Source organism: Pan troglodytes, chromosome 16 (assembly GCF_028858775.2).
Source record: "Pan troglodytes isolate AG18354 chromosome 16, NHGRI_mPanTro3-v2.0_pri, whole genome shotgun sequence".
In the NCBI taxonomy this organism is placed as follows: domain Eukaryota; kingdom Metazoa; phylum Chordata; class Mammalia; order Primates; family Hominidae; genus Pan; species Pan troglodytes.
Window position 1 is genome coordinate 36,303,378 of NC_072414.2, and position 19,949 is coordinate 36,323,326.

The 19,949-nt window shown below is 40.4% G+C and overlaps 1 protein-coding gene across 2 annotated transcripts in view; it reads left to right on the forward strand.

Moving 5' to 3' along the window:
- GOLM2 (golgi membrane protein 2) overlaps positions 1 to 19,949 on the forward strand; it is a 126,538-nt gene that overhangs the window by 37,103 nt on the left and 69,486 nt on the right. For both annotated transcript variants that reach the window (XM_009428964.5, XM_016928132.4), the window contains exons 3-6: positions 3,826 to 3,928; positions 7,130 to 7,220; positions 12,921 to 13,065; positions 13,395 to 13,475. In XM_009428964.5, coding sequence (XP_009427239.1) covers positions 3,826 to 3,928; positions 7,130 to 7,220; positions 12,921 to 13,065; positions 13,395 to 13,475 — 420 coding nt within the window. The remainder of the gene's footprint in view (positions 1 to 3,825; positions 3,929 to 7,129; positions 7,221 to 12,920; positions 13,066 to 13,394; positions 13,476 to 19,949) is intronic.

The window sequence follows — 19,949 nt, forward strand, 5'->3', positions numbered from 1 at the left end:
ACATAACTGGTGTTGCTTTCAAAGATAGAGCGTCCTGTACAATCAACCTGACTCGTGTTAACTTACTCTAAGAGTTCTGCTACGGTGACCTGGAGCAGCCACGCTAGACAGAATATCTCTGGGTTCATATAAAGAAAACACATGCCAATCAGTCAAAAGTAAAATTGATTTTTTTTAACCTTTATTTAAGTTCAGGGGTACATGTGCAGGATGTGCAGGTTTGTTAGATAGGTAAACATGTGTCACGGGGCTTCATTATACAGATTATTTCATCTCCCAGGTATTAAGCTTAGTATCCATCAGTTATTTTTCCTGATCCTCTTTCTCCTTTGTTTTGCTTTCTGGTCTTCTTACTTTTCCCCTTGCAAATCTCTGTTTTGACCCACTGGAAATCACCAATTACCTCCCTGCTTTATGATCTTTCTCTGTATTCAAATAGGAAATAATCATATTTTACATGGGCTAAAACTCATATTAATGTTTTATTTTTCTTTGTCAATTGTATTTTAAGTCTTTTATCTTCAATTACAAAGGAAAATTTTATTTCCTGATAGATGAATTTCAAATACCATCAATGGGAAGCTTTGTGGGGGTACAGAGAAGCCATCCAAGAATCTTAAAATCATACTAAGCCTCAGGTTCATTCTGAAGCTATTTCAGGTATTTTACAGCATAGCCTGAATCAGAAGGGACTGTAATCTTTTTGTTCCCTTTTTCCCGAGGAGAATGAGTCCTAAAGATCACCAATTGAAGTCTCTTTCTGGTAGTTGTTAAGTTTTGTTTGTTTTTTAGTTACAGTTTTTAAATTCAGCTTTCAGTTCTAGAAACTATCCAGCCTGAGCACAGGTTTACTGAACTAGCTAGTTCGATCCCTTGGCCACAAGGCTTTTTGCTACTGCTTCCTACTGTGATCTCATTGTCTCTATAGAATCAGCATTCATAGCTGGGGCCAGGGTTTCTGGTACCTCTGGCCTGCTGTATCTTAGGAGATGGAGACAGGGATCAGGCAACAAGCTGAAAGGGTTTTTTATGGCTACCTGGCCACCACAGATCCATCACTTTTATTTGAGATGGGGGGTAAATCAACCATGTTTACATATTGGAGAATTAATATTATAAAAAGAGAAATTTGGCTGGGCACGGTGGCTCACGCTTGTAATCCCAGCACTTTGGGAGGCTGAGGCGGGCAGATCACGAGGTCAGGAGTTCGAGACCAGCCTGGCCAACACAGTGAAACCCTGTCTCTACTAAAAATACAAAAATTAGCTGGGCATGGTGGTGGGTGCCTGTAATCCCAGCAACTCAGGAGGCTGAGGCAGGAGAATCGCTTGAACCTGGGAGGCAGAGGTTACAGTGAGCCGAGATCGCGCCACTGCACTCCATCCTGGGCAACAGAGCTAGAGACTCTGTCTCAAAAAAAAAAAAAAGAAATTTAAAATGTGGCTTGAATATGCAAAGATAATGGTTAACTACAAATATTTTATATGAATCATTGATTTTTTTCATACTTGATTATTATACAAGTTATTATGCATATTGTTAAACATTATGTGTCTCAGCAGATGTTTATGTGACTTAAATTTTTATTCTTCGTTATTGCCACAGTTATAATTCCACAATAAAATTTAGAAAGTATAGAAAAAAAGTATATATTCAAAATCCTACTGTCAAACACATTCACTGATAGCACTTTGATATATTTTTATTCTAGTCTTTTTTTTTTGCATGGATGCAATTATATGTTTACATCTGCTGTTTAAAAACATCTGCTTTTTATTTTTATTTTTTTATTTATAGTTTTTTTTTTTTTTTGAGATGGATTCTCGCTCTGTTGTCCAGGCTGGAGTGCAGTGGCATGATCTCGGTTTGCTGTAACCTCCGCCACTCAGGTTCAAGTGATTCTCCTGCCTCAGCTTCCTGAGTAGCTGGGATTACAGGCATGCGCCACCACACCTGGCTAATTTTTGTATTTTTAGTAGAGATGGGATTTCAGCTTGTTGGCGAGGCTGGTCTCGAACTCCTGGCCTCATGTGATCCACCCTTCTCGGCCCCCCAGAGTGCTGGTATTACAGGTGTGAGCCACCGTGCCCAGCCAACATCTGCTTTTTTTTTTTTGTCTCGCTCTGTCACTCAGGCTAGAGTGCACAGTGGCGTAATCTCAGCTCACTGTAAGCTCCACCTTCTGAGTTCAAGTGATTCTCCTGCCTCAGCCTCCCAAGTAGCTGGGATTACAGGCTCAGACCACCATGCTTAGTTAATTTTTGTATTTTTAGTAGAGACATGGTTTTACCATGTTGGCCAGGCTGGTCTCGAACTCCTGACCTCAGGCGATCCACCCGCCTCCACCTCCCAAAGTGTTGGGATTACAGGCATGAGCCACCACGCCCAGCCCCAACATCTGCTTTTTAAAAACAGCCAGGCATGGTGGCTCACGTCTGTAATCCCAGCACTTTGGGAGATTTAGGCAGAAGGTTCGCTTGAGCTCAGGAGTTCGAGACCAGCCTGGGCAAAATAGTGAGACCATCTCTATAAATACACATATATATCTATATCTCCCTTTTTACTCAGGAAAGTGGCTGTATATATATCTCCCAAGTATTTTTGGAGTGCTTTTAGAGGAATAAGACTAATTCTGTAACCCTTCTGTAAAAAATAGATGTTATAGTATTGGTACATTATGGCTAGATGTTATATTTTAATCTTAATAGCTGTTGCTTATACAGTATAGGCCCCTGTTTTCATTTCTAAAAATTATCTTAATACTACTTTTGCTTAACTGCTAAGGCTGTTAGCTGTTTTTAAAATCACCTATCTGTGAAATTAACATTCACTCTTTTCTGCCTGCATTTCTTTTGTCTGTAGGCTTAGATCATGAGGGAATGAAATCTAGAACATGTGTGGCTGGTGATTATGGATTAAACATTTACAAACAAGTGTTTGGCCAGGTTATAATTTACTATCCAGTTTGGAATTTCACGTGATTCATTTCCACTAAAAAAATTCAGTCCTAGTCCAGAAATTATGAGCTTTGAAAATGGAATTTTGGGATATGTAGAGCTACCATCCATAGCCGAACTAGAAATGTATCTAAAGTGATTGGCACCTATGTTGGTAGTCGAATGTGATTTAAAATGAGAAAGAAAACTTAAAATTTGTACCCATAGTACTTTTTTCCTACTTTAATAAAGCAGATAGATTTGAAGAGATAGGTAGTTTTTTGTATTGTCTCCACAGCTTAGCATGAGTCTATACAAAGTGTAACGATGTGTAATTTAAAGAATATTTTGGGTTGATGTGAAAGCCACTGAAGCTATATTTTTAAAAAAATAAATGTTACCGGTCAGGCATGGTGGCTTATGCCTTTAATCCCAGCACTTTGGGAGGCTGTGGTGGCCAGATTGCTTGAGCCCACAAGTTTGAGACCAGCCTGGGCAACATGGCTAACCCATATCTACTAAAAATACAAAAATTAACCGGATGTGATGTTGCACACCTGTAGTCTCAGCTGTCTGGGAGGTTGAGGTGAGAGGATCACTTGAGCTCAGGAGGTGCAGGTTGCAGTGAGCCAAGATTGCACCACTGCACTCTAACCTGAGTGACAGAGCAAGACCCTATCTCAAATAAATAAATGAATAAATTTTATTGACCATGAATGTGTTACAAAAGGCTATTAAATGTGGTGTTTGTTATATAATTTAATTTCCTGGGAATATTACTAAAGAAATTGAGAATTATGTATAATTAAAAAAACATCCCATAGCTTCTGAATAGGAAGCATTACAATGAGTGAACTTGATTCCTTTGGTTCTTACCTTGGGTGGATAGAGCAACTTGCTGAGCTTCGTCAGGAATTTCTTCGACAAGAAGACCAGCTTCAGGACTATAGGAAGAACAATACTTACCTTGTGAAGAGGTTAGAATATGAAAGGTAAGATGTTACATGCAACATATGTTTATGAATCTAAAATATTTGTCCAGCTTTTGGGCTCAGTTCATTTCTTTCTCTCTGACTTTTGTTTCCCTTTTTTTCTCTTCTTTCATTTTGTTAAGCCTTTTAAATTCCTTTTCTATTATCTTTCTTTTGCTCTTTGAAATCCAGACTCTTTTATTTTGATAAATTAAACAGCATGAAGTATCTCTTAGAGGGCATGTTGAGTTTGTGTATGTTGTAGAATTCATTGTGAGACAGAAAATCTTACAAGCTCTGAGTTTTATTAGATGTGGCAAAGATGGAAAGAAGATTTGTGATTCTTTTTGACGGACATCCAGAAGATGAAACCAGCACTGGGAGATGTTCCCAGTAGAGCTGAGGGACTGAGTGCCGGCTGCTCTTCCTGCTCTGCATGTCAGCCCTCTTGCTGATACCTCTACACTTGGTGATGAGGTTGGGGATCCTCTTACAGGCCTTTCTAGCAATCACGCCTTAAAACTTTTATTATATTTGTAATCAATTTTACGGTAAAAGATATTTTTTAGATTTGTACACCAAAAGTTAGAAAGATTTGCCATATTTTAAAGCATTTTGTGTCCATTTCTGACTTCTTACTCTTGTAGGTTATCATTGTACATTTACTTAAATATATGTATTTTAACGTAACAGTATTATTTTTCTGCATGTCTGTAGGATTAAAGATTTAACGTATGTAGAGGTAATATATTATTCTAGCATATTAATGTACCAAAACTTCTTTAGTCTCTTCCAATTGTGGGACCACAGTAGGAGTTTTCCTTTTCTCACTTTAAGACTATCACAGGCTAGGTTATGGTGGTTCACACCTGTAATCCTAACACTTTGGGAGGCTGAGACTGGAGAATCATCTGAGCCCAGAAGTTAAAAGACCAGCCTAGGCAACATAGTGAGACCTCTGTCTCTACAAAAAATTTTTAAAAATTAGCTGGGCATGATGGCGTATGCCTGTAGTCCTAGCTGCTTGGGAGGCTGAGGTGGGAGGATCGCTTGAGTCCAGGAGATTGAGGCTGCAGTGAGCCATGATGATGCCACTACACTGTAGTCTGGGCAACAGGGTGAGAACTTGTCTTTTTTTTTTTTTTTTTTTTTGAGATGGAGTCTCTCGCGTCTCTCGCTCTGTCGCCCAGGCTGGAATGCAGTGGCGCGATCTCAGCTCACTGCAAGCTCTGCCTCCCGGGTTCACACCATTCTCCTGCCTCAGCCTCCCGAGTAGCTGGGACCACGGGTGCCCGCCACCACGCCTGGCTAATTTTTTGTATTTTTAGTAGAGACGGGCTTTCACCATATTAGCCAGGATGGTCTCGATCTCCTGACCTCGTGATCCACCTGCCTCGGCCTCCCAAAGTGCTGGGATTACAGGTGTGAAGAACTTGTCTCTTTAAAAAAAAAAAAAAAAAAAAAAGCTGGGTGCAGTGGCTCACGCCTGTAATCCCAGCACTTTGGGAGGCTGAGGCGGGTGGATCACCTGAGGTCGGGAGTTCAAGACCAGCCTGACCAACATGGAGAAACCCCATTTCTACTAAAAATAGAAAAAATTAGCTGGGCCTGATGGTGCATGCCTGTAATCCCAGCTACTTGGGAGGCTGAGCAGGAGAATTGCTTGAACCTGGGAGGCAGAGGTTGTAGTGAGCCGAGATCGCGCCATTGCACTCCAGCCAGGGTGACAAGAGCGAAACTCCATCTGAAAAAAAAAAAAAAAAAAAGACTATCACAGCTATAAAAATGTCTATGCAAAAAAGATTTCCCAAAACTAGCTGGGTATGCTGGCATACACCTGTGGTCCCAGCTACTTGGGAGGCAGAAGTGGGAGGATTGCTTGAGCCCGGGAGGTTGAGGCTACAGTGAACCATAATCATGCCTGCACTCCAGTCTGGGCAACAGAATGAAACCTTGTCTCAAAAATAAATAAAAAAATAAAGATTTCCCCTCCCTTTGTTATTTCAGTAGTATATTTTCTCAAATGTAGAATTCCTCTAAAAGAATGCTTTACCAATTTTGTTGCTTTTACAGCATAGATGAAAGGTTGCTTTCTAAAATGATTGTACTCATTTATAATGTAGACATTTCCCCATAGCCCTACCAAATTTGGTTTTAATTCTAATTTAATTTTGTTAGTATAGGAATAAGATACTACTATATATATATACATGTAGGAAGTTGGTGGGTTTTTTTGTTTTGTGTTTTGTGTTTTTCTTTTTTTGAGACTGAGTCTGTCTCTGACGCCCAGGCTGGGAGTGCAGTGGCACAATCTCAGCTCACTGCAACCTCCGCCTCCTGGGTTTAAGCTATTCTCATGCCTCAGCCTCCTGAGTAGCTGGGACCACAGGCATGTACCACCATGCCTGGCTAAATTTTTTGTATCTTTAGTAGAGACAGGGTGTCATTGTGTTGGCCAGACTGATCTCGAACTCCTGGCCTCCAGTGATCTGCTTGCCTCAGCCTCCCAAAGTGCTGGGATTGCAGGTGTGAGCCACCCTGCCTAGCCACATATAGGAAGTTTAATTTGCATTTTATAATGGTGAAAGTTAACATTTTTCTATATATGTGTTAACTGTTTCTTTTTGCATGATTGGTGTATGTGTATCCTTTGACTACTTGGCTAGCAGAAAGTCACCATCTTTATCTGTTTTGCTGCTGTTCACTTTCTCCTGATGGCACCAGTCTATCTTCTTTATTAGTTTCTTTCATTCCTAGTATTCTATGGTTTAGCCTTTTATTACAGTGTTTAAACTACTAACTATTGGATGAATCTTCTGCTGCCACTCCTTATCAACTCTCATAATTCTAGCTTTCCTCATCTGTTACTATAAATTGGTCTCACAGTTTTCTCTTCTATAGTATTTTTCTCTTCTGTGATTGAAGTTGGTTTTGAAAGTTTTTTTAATAGATGCAATTTATGGAAATAATAGGAAAAGAATTGTTTTTATCTTTGTAATTTCTGTTTTCTCAATTAGCTTTATCAGTATTATCTACCTCCTATTACAAGTTCAAGTATTTTAAAAGTTTTGATTGTGAGCTATTTGTATGCTCTGTTTTTTCCAGCCCACTCTCCCCTGCTAACTGAGTGTTTTATCTTTCTTATGTATGTGTCAACTTCTGGACAACTTTGAGAATCCAATCCAAGATAATATAATCTAAAAGAATGACTTTGTAATTTAGTTTTCAGTGTGGACAGCAGATCAAGGAATTGAGAGCACAGCATGAAGAAAATATTAAAAAGTTAGCAGACCAGTTTTTACAGGAACAAAAGGTAAATTTTAAAAATATACTTAAATCCAAATATTTTTGTTATAAATCATGGTAATTTAGAAATTAAAATTGTAATTTTGTCACAAAACATTATATTTTAAGTTTTCCAGCCAGCCTAATTCCAAAAGTGATTTACAATGGCTTTATTTCTGAGTAAATTAAACATTTGCAAAAATATAATCTTAATTCTTAAAACTGGTCGGGCACGGTGGTTCACGCCTGTAATCCCAGCACTTTGGGAGGCTGAGGCGGGCGGCTCACTCGAGGTCAGGAGTTCAAGATCACCCTGGCCAACATGGGGAAACCCCATCTCTACTAAAAATACAAAATATAGCCAGGCCTGGTGGTGTATGCCTGTAATCTCAGCTACTCAGGAGGCTGAGGCAGGAGAACCACTTGAGCCTGGGAGACGGAGGAGGTTACAGTGAGCCAAGATCACACCACTGCACTCCAGCCTGGGCAACAGAGTGAGACTCCATTTCAAAAAAAAAAAAAAAAATTTTTTTTTAAATTAATTTTGAACCAAAATATCCATCTTTTTAAAAAAATAATTTTTGTTGTTAATATATTTCTCAGATTGTAAAGTGGGCAACTTTTTTACTGAAAATCAACTACTTCCTTTTTTATACATTTGAGAAATAGAAAAAAAAGAAACACTTTTTCCTTTATCATCAGTCTCTGTTATTCTGACACCCTTTCCTAAAGCACAGAAATGAGACACTAGCCACTACAACCAATTTGATTCATACTTTTTGGGGGGGGGGGGCAAATTCTTTTATTAATTCATTTTAAGTTAATATGTATTATGAAGATTCTTTTAGCAATAGAGGAAATTGTCTGAAGATTACTAATTATTAAGGACATGATTCATTTTTTTTTTTTTTTTTTTTGTGATGGAGTCTCGTTCTGTCGCCCAGCTAGAGTGCAGTGGCGTGATCTCGGCTCACTGCCAGCCCCGCCTCCTGGGTTCATGCCATTCTCCTGCCTCAGCCTCCCGAGTAGCTTGGACTACAGGCACCTGCCACCACGCCCAGCTAATTTTTTGTATTTTTAGTAGAGACGGGGTTTCACCATGTTTGCCAGGATGGTCTCGATCTCCTGACCTTGTGATCCGCCCACCTTGGCCTTCCAAAGTGCTGAGATTACAGGCGTGAGCCACCGCGCCAGGCCAATTCATTTTTTTATACCCTGTAATCTTACCTGACCAGGCATGATTTTTATGAACTCTTGTGATTTAAAGGAAAAAAAGATTTAATAGTGAAAAGTATTTGTTTTGCTCTTTGGTAGCATCTCAAGTAAAGGACTAGAAGTTAAGGATATCAGGTTTTCATTCTTAGCTTTTTCACAATTTTATAGTAGGATATAGAGGGTGTCATTTCTTTCTCCATTTCATTTTTTGAATCTACAAAGTGGAATACCTGCTGCCTATCTGCAGTCCACTTTGAAGAGGTGTTTAAGGATGGATTGGTGGACAAAGGCAGGCCTGAGTGAGCTACCATAGTAGAGGCATTGAGGGCAACCAAAAGGTATTATTGAGACACTGGAGGGTCAAAAGAACATAATGGAACACAAAAGGAAGGGGAAGAGAGGTTTGCTGTTGCAATTGTGTCATTATAAGCATAGTATATAAATAATGGGATAAGTTTGCTCTCTTCTATTCTCTTTTTTTTTTTTGAGATGGCGTCTCACTCTGTCGCCCAGGCTGGAGTGCAGTGGCGTGATCTCAGCTCACTGCAAGTTCCACCTCCCAGGTTCACGCCATTCTCCTGCCTCAGCCTTCCGAGTAGCTGGGACTACAGGCACCCGCCACCACGCCCAGCTAATTTTTTGTATTTTTAGTAGAGACGGGGTTTCACCATGTTAGCCAGGATGATCTCGATCTCCCGACCTCGTGATCTGCCCGCCTCAGCCTCCCAAAGTGCTGGGATTACAGGCGTGAGGCACCACGCCCGGCCGCTCTCTTCTATTCTCTTAAGGAATACAGATGAGAGCTTTCCCTTTTTTTCCAAGCCAGTGTAATTCTCTTTCTGTTCTTCTATACTAGGCTATTTTTATGTTATTAATTAACTAATGCTTCTCCAATTCTTCCTTGCCATTATCCTACCCTGAATGGAACAAGGCATGGCAGGAATTGAGGTGCCCAGAGAACTTCTCCTTTCTGGGTAGCACATCAGCCCTTACCCTCTAGATCAGCTACCTAATTCTACTCCCCACCCTTCATTTCCTGTACTTTAACTACTATAGCAAGTTGGTTCTGTGCAATTTGAGTTTTCATAGAGACAAATCCAATGTTAGCTATATGAAATAAGCATAAATTGTATTCAGGGATTTATCTATTTTATTAATTTTAAAATTAATTAACCAGCCACATGTCTATCATAGAAATGACTCTGGAAAAGAAGTCAGCAAACTATAGCCCGCAGGCTGAATTCAGCTTGCTGCCTGCTTTTGTACTGTTTAGAGGCCAAAAGTGGTTTTCACATTTTCAAATGGTTGAAAAAAATCAAGAAAAAATTATCTTAGTACTTGGGAAAATTATAAGAAATTTATATTTTGGTGTTCATACATAAAATTTTATTGAGACACAGCCATGCTTATTTGTTTACTGCGTTCATGCTGTAAGGGCAGAGAAACTCTCATAGCCCAGAGAAGACTAAGGAGACCTAAGGACTTAAATGCAGTGTAGTAGCTGGGGGCGGTGGCTCACGCCTGTAATCCCACCACTTTGGGAGGCCAAAGTGGGTGGATCACGAGGTCAGGAGTTCGAGACCAACCTGGCCAACATGGTGAAACCCCATCTCTACTAAAAATACAAAAAGTTATCCGGGCATGGTGGCTGGCACCTGTAATCCCGGCTACTCAGGAGGCTGAGGCAGGAGAATCCTTTGAACTGGGGATGTGGGGGTTGCAGTGAGCCAGTACTGCACCACTGCACTCCAGCCTGACAGCAGAACGAGACTCCATCTCAAAAATTAAAAAATTAAAAAATTAAAATAAATGCAGTGTAGTATCCTGAATTGGATCCTGAAACAGAAAAAGGACTTAGTGGAAAAACTGGTGAAATCTAAGTAAGTCTGGAGTTTAGGTACTAATAATATACTGATTTTCTTTTTTAGTTTTGCAAATGTATCATGGTAATTATGGATGGTAGGTTAACAGGATTTTAACATTAGGGAAAACTGAGTAAGGGGTGATTACTTTTCTGTAAATCTAAAATTATTTCAGAATAAGAAGTTTATTTTAAAAACCATCAGGAGGCCCACTAACCAAATCACAAACATTACATCTAGAAAAGCATCTTATTTTATTAATATTAATATTGTCCATTCATAGAAAGGTACTGTCAATAGTACATTAAAGATACAACATCTTTGTTAACTATTTTCAATGGAAAAGTATTTTTGAACAGTAGCTTGTTGACTTTTAATTTTGTTCAATATTTTTCTTATCCACATCTGGAAAAGAGTGAAGAGTACTATAGCAATAGCCTTATGAGATAGCATTATAGTGAAGATGCACAGAGATGCAAGCTGGCTGCTCAGGTTGTACCTCATGGATTTTCTCACCCTTGGTGTTTATATTGACATGTTCAAAAATTTCAGTTTATCATTTCATTCATCAATGATTAAACTATCAGAATTGATTATAGCTTACCAACTTACAGGAAATGTGGGATTCGGAGTCAGAAAGACTGTGGTTAGAATTCCTTCTTCACAATTCTCTAGTTTTGTGACTTTGGACAAACTGCTTAATTTTTTTTTTTTTTTTTTTCTGAGACAGAGTCTTGCTTTGTCACCTAGGCTGGAGTACAGTGGCCCGATCTCGGCTCACTGCAACCTCTGCCTCCCGGGTTCAAGAGATTCTCCTGCCTCAGCCTCCTGAGTAGCTGGGATTACAAGCATGCGCCACCATGCCCGACTAATTTTTGTATTTTTAGTAGAGACGGGGTTTCGCCATGTTGGTCCGGCTGATTTTGAACTCCTGACTTCATGATCCACCCGCCTCTGCCTCCCAAAGTGGTGGGATTACAGGCATGAACCACCGTGCCTGGCCCAAACTACTTAACTTTTTCTTTTTAATGGAGTGTTGCACTGTTGCCCAGGCTGGAGTGCAGTGGTGCCATCTTGGCTCACTGCAAGCTCCGCCTCCCGGGTTTACGCCATTCTCCTGCCTCAGGCTCCCAAGTAACTAGGACTACAGGCACCCGCCACCACACCCGGCTAATTTTTTGTATTTTTTAGTAGAGTCGGGGTTTTACCGTGTTAGCCAGGATGGTCTCTATCTCCTGACCTCGTGATCCGCCCACCTCGGCCTCCCGAAGTGCTGGGATTACAGGCATGAGCCGCCGTGCCTGGCCCAAACTGCTTAAGTTTTTAATACCTCAGTTTTGTTTTTCTCAAAACTATTAATTTTATTTCTACTAGAGGACAGCTATGAAGGCAATTTGGAAACTATGAGACACGATGCAAATATTTATTGTTGATTTTACCTGCCAGGACACTGGAATACTTACACCTAATTGTCAGAGTACTCTTTCTCCTTTATTGTGACACACTCTTAAGATTTGGCTGTTGTGGCCGGGTACGGTGGCTCACGCCTGTAATCCCAGCACCTTGGGAGGCCGAGGTGGGCAGATGACGAGGTCAGGAGATCGAGACCATCCTGGCTAACACAGTGAAACCCCGTCTCTACTAAAAATACAAAAAATTAGCCGGGTGTGGTGGTGGGCACCTGTAGTCCCAGTTACTCGGGAGGCTAAGGCAGGAGAATGGCATGAACCTGGGAGGCGGAGCTTGGAGTGAGCCGAGATCGCGCCACTGCACTCCAGCCTGGGCGACAAAGCAAGACTCCGTCTCAGAAATAAATAATAAAAAATATATATTTGGCTCTTGTTTTTCTAGATTCCATATAGATTTTTCGTACTATTTTTATAACATTACTAAGAATTATATTTCATACTGCATTAGAGTTTACAAAGCATTTATAGATGCATTAAATGTTGACTAGAGGAACCTATATACGGCATCCCAAGCTTGTGTACTTGAATCTTTGCTGCTCCCAATTTTCCATGGAGGCAAACTTAATACTGGTCCACCAAGAGAATTGAGTTAGGCCTAACCATGTACCTGAAGATTCACATTTCCAAGAAGATGCTAGGTTAGGAACAGGTTGGAGGAAGCACTGACCTGTTTATTGTCCTGCCACTACTTGCTGTGTTTCGGTGGCCAGCACACTTAGGAAGAAGATTGCCTGTTTTTCACCCTTGCTCTTGAAGAGGCACCTGTGTACCAGTCTCCTCCTTACTGCCATCCTGCTTGGTTCTAACATATGCTTACAGAGAACCCACCCTGCCCATAGCACCCAGGAAGATGCCCAATTTTAGGCCATTAGGGTAACCTATAGTATTCAGCAGGCTGTCTTGCAGAATCACACACCTCAGCATAGCCAAGCAGAGTCACCTCTGCCTACCAAATCATTCATTTACTGTAGCTAGAGATTTTCAAAAGTGTTATTCTTTGACTTTTTATCAGGTATAAAAATCACACAGAAAATAATGTATCCTGCATCTCCAATTGTTCATTATTTGAACCCATGGTATATGTTTTACAAGATGAACTGTTTCAGAACATTTAATTAATAGTTGTGTCGGTGGTTTAACAATTTGAACTGAAAAATATTATTACCAAATTTTATCTAACAGCAAGAGACCCACAAGATTCAATCAAATGATGGAAAAGAATTGGATATAAACAATCAAGTAGTACCTAAAAATATTCCAAAAGTAGCTGAGAATGTTGCAGATAAGAATGAAGAACCCCCAAGCAATCATATTCCACATGGGAAAGGTATTATTGTTATTATTCTTCTGTTTTGTATTAATAGGATATTGACTTTTTCTTCCCATTTTGAAGTGAATATTTTCAATCATAAAGAAAATTGTTTGATTTTAGTTCACACATGATTAAGTGTCTGCATTGTTTCAAATTTGGATTGTTTGATAGAAGAGAAAAAAGAGTAAGTTATTTTAGAGTTACAGCTATGTCCAAAGCAAGATGTAAAGATGTTCAGTTGATGTAGCCTATTACTTTTAGAAACTGATTGTTACATTCCTTCAAAACATTTTCAAATTATGTAAGAAAAACGATAGAATTCTATCTTTTTGTTACTTGGGCAGAACAAATCAAAAGAGGTGGTGATGCAGGGATGCCTGGAATAGAAGAGAATGACCTAGCAAAAGTTGATGATCTTCCCCCTGGTAAGTAAAAATTGTTAGAGAATTCGACTAAAGTGATGATAATACATTTCATGTGACCCCATTCTCTTTTTGGGTAACACTTGGAAAAGTCACAGATATCTGGATGATTGATATTTCTACTTAATTAAGTACCCATTAATTGCCAGGACTTTTTTTGGATCCAACTTTTATAAAATTTTTTGCTAAGATGTATAAAATACTTGTTTTTGCCTTGATAAGAATCACCTATATTTGAATCTTTTCTTTGTCACTCTGAGTTTTTGCTTATGACAGTTGTACTATATAGAGTCATTTATGTTTACTAAAAGTATGCATGGCTCTTTTCTTTCCTACCAAATGTGCCCAGATTCCTGTGTTGTTGGTGTGCTTTAATATGGCATAGTAATACCCTAATAAGAGTTATTTAATTATTTAGTTTTGAGGGCTTGGCTTGTCCTTTTAGTGAATTACCCCACACTTTTGGATAGTTTGTTTAACATTTTTTTTCTTTTCTGGCCACTTCTGTTCATTGTATGTCTCTTTCCTCCTTAATGTGTCTGCTGCTTATCCATTTTCACTTGAAGGCCTGATCCCACTTGCTGCTATTCTAATCCCCTTCATTTTTTTCTTTCATGTCTCTTCTTTGTTTTTCTTGCCATATCTATGTTTCTTGGCTATTAATGGTACTCCTCCCTGCTCCAATTTATTAGGGTAGAAAAATAAGAAATTAACAGCATGCCTCTACTGCTTTTGGCTGATTTTATTTCTTCTCAGTCTCAGTAATTACTTCTGTGATTATAGCTAGTTGTACATGACTGAAATTGCTGAATGTTTAGATCAAATAAATGAAATATTTGTCCTTTTATTTATATAGTTTTATTGTCTTCTCAAATTCTTATGGGTTTCCAATTCATAGTGATTTCCCCTAAAATAAAGGTAAGGACAAAAGCAATAATATGAATTTGAAAATAAAGAATCAGAATTAGCAAGCTTTGTTTGTAAGACAATGAAGTAATCCAGTGATTTTTTAAAATTAATTAATTAATTAATTTTGAGATACAGTCTCTCTCTGTTGCCCAGGCTGGAGTGCGGTGGCGCGATCTTGGCTCACTGCAACCTCAGCTTCCCAGGTTCAAGCATTTCTCCTGCCTCATCCTCCTGAGTAGCTGGGATTACAGGTGTGTGCCACCAAGCTCAGCTAATTTTTGTATTTTCAGTAGAGACGAGGTTTCACCATGTTGGCCAGCTGGTCTCGAACTCCTAACCTCAAGTGATTCTCCCACCTTGGCTTCCCAAAGTGCTGGGATTACAAGCATGAGCCACCAAGCCCGGCCTCTTTTTAAAATTTTGAGACAGGGTCTCACTCTGTCACCCATGCTGGAGTGCAGTGGTGCAGTCATGGCTCACTGCAGTCTTGATCTCCTGGGTGCAAGCTATCCATCCACCTCAGCTTCCTGAATAACTGAGACTACAGGTGTGTGCCATCATGCCCAGCTAATTTTATTTTTTATTTTCTTTATTTTTTTATTTTTGTGATATGGGATCTCGCTCTGTCACCCAGGCCAGAGTGCAGTGGCATGATCACAGCTCACTGCAGCCTCGATCTCCCGGTCATAAGCGATCTTCCCACCTCAGCCTCCTGAGTAGCAGGAACTACAGGCATGTGCCACCACACCTGACTAATTTTTATAGTTTTTTTGTAGAGATAAGTTTTCACCATGTTGCCCAGGCTGGTCTCGAACTCCTAGCCTTAAGCGATCTGCCTGCCTTGGCCTCCCAAAATGCAGGGATTACAAGCATCAGCTACCATGCCCAGCCTATTTTCTTTATTTTTTTGTAGAGACAAGGTCTCACCATGTTGCCCAGGCTGATCTCAAACTCCTGGGCTTACGTGATCCTCCCACTTCAGACTCCCAAAGTGCTAGGATTACAAACATGGGTCACTGCACCCAGCCAAAAAATATATATACAGAGAGCCAAAAATTACTTATATTTTTTTCAGAGACAGGGTCTCGTTCTGTTGCCCAGGCTAGAGTGCAGTGATCATAGTTGATGGTGGCCTCAAACTCCTAGGCTCAAGCCATCCTCCCACCTCAGCCTTCTAGGACTACAGGCACACACCACCACACCTGGCTAATATTTTTATTTCTGTAGAGACGGTGCCTCACTGTTGCCCAGGCTACTCTTTAACTCCAGTCTTCAAGCAATAGTCCCGCCTCAGCCTCTCAAAGCACTGGGATTATAGGCGGGAGCTGTGGTGCCTAGCTGTAATTCAGTGATTTTTAAAGTGTGGTCTTTGGATCAGCAGTGTCAGCATTACCCAGGAACCTGTTAGACATGCAAATTCTTAGGTCTCATTCCAGACCTACTTAATCAGAAATTTTGGAATGGAGCCCAGCAATTTGTTTTAAAAAGCTCTCCTAGTGATTTTGATCTATGCTAAAATTTGAGAACCACTGACTTAGATGTTAATTTAAAGAAATGTTCAGAGCAGGAACTCTGTATTCTTCTAAATTTTTGTAGCACTTACTCTAGTCCTAGGCACAGTTGAGTTTTAGGTTGATTAATCTATTTTACATTGCGATTGTGTATTTTAAAAACTATACCCAAAGTTTTGTCAAGGACATACTGATGGTTTCTGATACATAGAAGCACTCTATTCAGATATGAGCAACAGTTGGCTACCTGCATACATTAATTTTTCATGTAATATACCTGCAAAATATATTATTTGTATTTAAACATATATAATTTTTGACCTCTATTATTTATTTCCACATACTTTTCTCTTTTTTTTTTTTTTTTTTTTTTTTTTTTGAGACAGAGTCTCACTCTGTAGCCCAGGCTGGAGTGCAGTGATGCGATCTTGGCTCACTGCAAGCTTTGCCTCCCAGGTTCATGCCATTCTCCTGCCTCAGCCTCCCAAGTAGCTGGGACTACAGATGCCCACCACCACGTCCAGCTAATTTTTTGTATTTCTAGCAGAGACAGGGTTTCACCGTGTTAGCCAGGATGGTCTCGATCTCCCAACCTTGTGATCCGCCTGCCTTAGCCTCCCAAAGCGCTGAGATTACAGGTGTGAGCCACCATGCCTGGCCTGGATTAATATTTGAAGCTCTTTAAACTATTGGTGCTTTGCTTTGATAATCATTTTTCATAGCAATTATCCTTAATTATTTGAGGAAGTATTTTGAGTGTAAAGATTATTTTGAAATGGTAACTGGTAGAAGGAAACTTTGAGCTCTGTGATCATTCGGATGCAAACACGAAGGAAAGCCATTTCATATCTTTGTATCTGGAGCTCCCTACATGCTGCCTTGCATATAGCAGGGTCCCAGTAAATGTGTATGGTTGAATTATCAGGCTATCTTTTAATGGTGAGACAATGGTCTCTGGAGTCAAATTGCCTAGATTCAAACCTTTGGCTCTTATCTTTTAACAATTTTGTGACCATTTTTTGCCCTTATATGTAAAATAGAATAATAACAATTCCAGCCTGACAGGAATGTTGTGAAATTTAAATGTAAAACACTTAGAACAGTGCCTGGCACATAGCAAGTGCTATATAAATCTTAGTTTCTATTGGCCGGGTGCAGTGGCTCATGCCTGTAATCTCAGCACTTTGGGAGGCTGAGGCAGGCAGATCACTTGAGGTCAGGAGTTCAAGACCCCCTGGCCAACATGGTGAAACCCTATCTCTGCTAAAAATACAAAAATTAGCTGGGTGTGGTGGTGGGCACCTGTAGTCCCAGCTACTCAGGAGGCTGAGGCAGAAGAATCGCTAGAATCCAGAAGGCAGAGGTTGCAGTGAGCGAAGATCATGCCTCTGCACTCCAACCTGGAAGACAGAAAAAAAAAAAAAACCAACTTAGTTGTTGTTGTTGTTATTATTTCATGTAATTATAGCCCCATTTTTAATCTCTTTGCCACTCCTTTTTCTCAGTTTTGTCTTTTCTTCCTGAAGTAGAGTATGCCAAAATTCTTAATGTCAATGTAAGTTCTGGTGTATATGTGGTGTCCTATTAGCTATAGAGGCAGTAACCCCAAAGAGGAAGCAGAGAAAAGAACATATCCTGGCTGGGCGTAGTGGCTCATACCTGTAATCCCAGCACTTTAGGAGGCTGAGGCGGGTGGATCACTTGAGGCCAGGATTTTGAGACCAGCCTGGCCAACATGGTGAAACCCCGTCTGTACTAAAAATACAAAATTAGCTGGGCATGGTGGCACACACCTGTAATTCCAGCTACTTGGGAGGCTGAGGCAGGAGAATCCCTTGAGCCCAGGAGGCAGAGCTGCAGTGAACTGAGATCACGCCACTACACTCCAGCCTGAACAACAGAGTGAGACTCTGTCTCAAAAAAAAAAAAGAAAAGAAAAAAATATATATCCTTGTAATTTAAAAGTGGACTGTTATATATACTGACAGTTTTGTTTAAGATAGCTAGGACCATACTAGAAATTATGGTAGAGCAATGGGAAACTATCTTTAAATATACCTCTGAGGCTGGGCACAGTGGCTCACGTCTGTAATCTTAGCTGAGATTACAGCTGGATAGGCTGAGGCGGGAGGGTCGCTTGAGCCCAGGAGTTTGAGACCAGCCTGAGCAACATGATGAAACCCTGTGTCTACAAGAAATAGAAAAATTAGCCAGTCATGGTGGCGCATGCCTGTAGTCTCAGCTACTCAGGAGGCTAAGGTGGGAGAACTGCTTGAGCCCAGGAGGCGGAGGCTTCAGTGAGCAGAGATCACACCACTGCACTCCAGCCTGGTGTCAGAGCGAGACCCTGTCTCAAAAAAAAAAAAAAAAATGTATATGTGTGTGTGTGTGTGTATATATATATATATATATATACCTCTGAAACAGTCAAGGGTTATAGAGCATGTGCCTAGGGTTAGCATTTTGTTTCAGCTTCTCAGCTCCCAAAGCCATACAGTGAACCCTTACTGGGTTTTGTTTGTTTTTAATGCTTGATTTGGAACTAATCGCCAAGACTTTACAGGAACTTTATGATTTAATGAATTACCTTCTTGACCTGGATACTTACCTATATGCTGATTTAGATAACTGTAATGTTAGGCAGTTACATATTTATATCAGTAGTTTTTAAACTTTTAAAATCTTTTTGTTATTTATTATTTTTTATTTTTAGAGACAGGATCTTATTCTGTCATCCAGGCTAGAGTACAGTGGCATGGTCATAGCTTACTGCAGCCTCAAACTCCTAGACCCAAGCAATCCTTCTGCCTGACCTTCTAGAGGGGCTGCGATTACAGGCTTGTGCCACCACATGCAAAACTTATTTATTTATTTATTTAATTTTTTTTTTTTTTTTTGAGTAGGAGTCTCGTTCTGTCGCCCAGGCTGGAGTGCAGTGGCGCAATCTTGGCTCACTGCAAGCTCTGCCTCCTGGGTTCGCGCCATTCTCTTGCCTCAGCCTCCTGAGTAGCTGGGACTACAGGCACCCGCCACCACGCCTGGCTAATTTTTTCTTTTTTTTTTTTAATAGAGACGGGGTTTCACCATGTTAGCCAGGATGGTCTCGATCTCCTGACCTCGTGATCCGCCCGCCTCGGCCTCCCAAAGTGCTGGGATTACAGGCGTAAGCCACCGCGCCCGGCCTATTTTTTTATTTTTTGAGATGGAGTTTCGCTCTTGTAGCCAAGGCTGGAGTGCAATGGTGCGATCTCAGCTCACTGCAACTGCCGCCTCCCAGGTTCAAGCAATTCTCCTGCCTCAGCCTCCTGAGTAGCTGGGATTACAGGTGCCCGCCACCACATCCAGCTAATTTTTTTTTTTTTTTTTTTTGAGACAGAGTCTCGCTGTGTCACCCAGGCTGGAGTGCAGTGGCACGATCTCGGCTCACGGCAAGCTCCGCCTCCCGGGTTCATGCCAGCCTCTGAGTAGCTGGGACTACAGGTGCCCGCCACCACGCCCAGCTAATTTTTTGTATTTTAGTAGAGACGGGGTTTCAACTGTATTGCCCAGGCTGGTCTCGAACTCCTGAGCTCAGGTAATCCGTCCGCCTCGACCTCCCAAAGTGCTAGGATTACAGGTGTAAGGCACTGTGCCCAGCCTTTCTTCTTGATATTTAGGAGTTCTTTAACAGTATGCAATGCAAATATCTTCTCTGTATTATACCTATAAACAAAGAGGAAAATCATATTTCTTTCTTGGAAACTCTTTTTTAGCTTTAAAAATCCAATCAGTCCCAGTAAAAATGTAAAAATTACCCCTATTGACTTACTTTGGGAGAAACCCTCTATAGGTATAAAGATATTTAAGTACCTGAGCAATTGAAAGTTATTTTCCTAATTAATAACTTGGAAAGAAAAAAATTACTCCTCTTGGTTCTTATTTTTCTTTATTTTTATTTTTATTTTTATTTTCTATCAACAGCATCCAGGAAAAGCTTTTAGGTTTTTGTGTGTGTGTGTGTGTGTGTGTGTGTGACAGAGTCTCGCTCTGTTGTCCAGGCTGAAGTATAGTAGCGTGA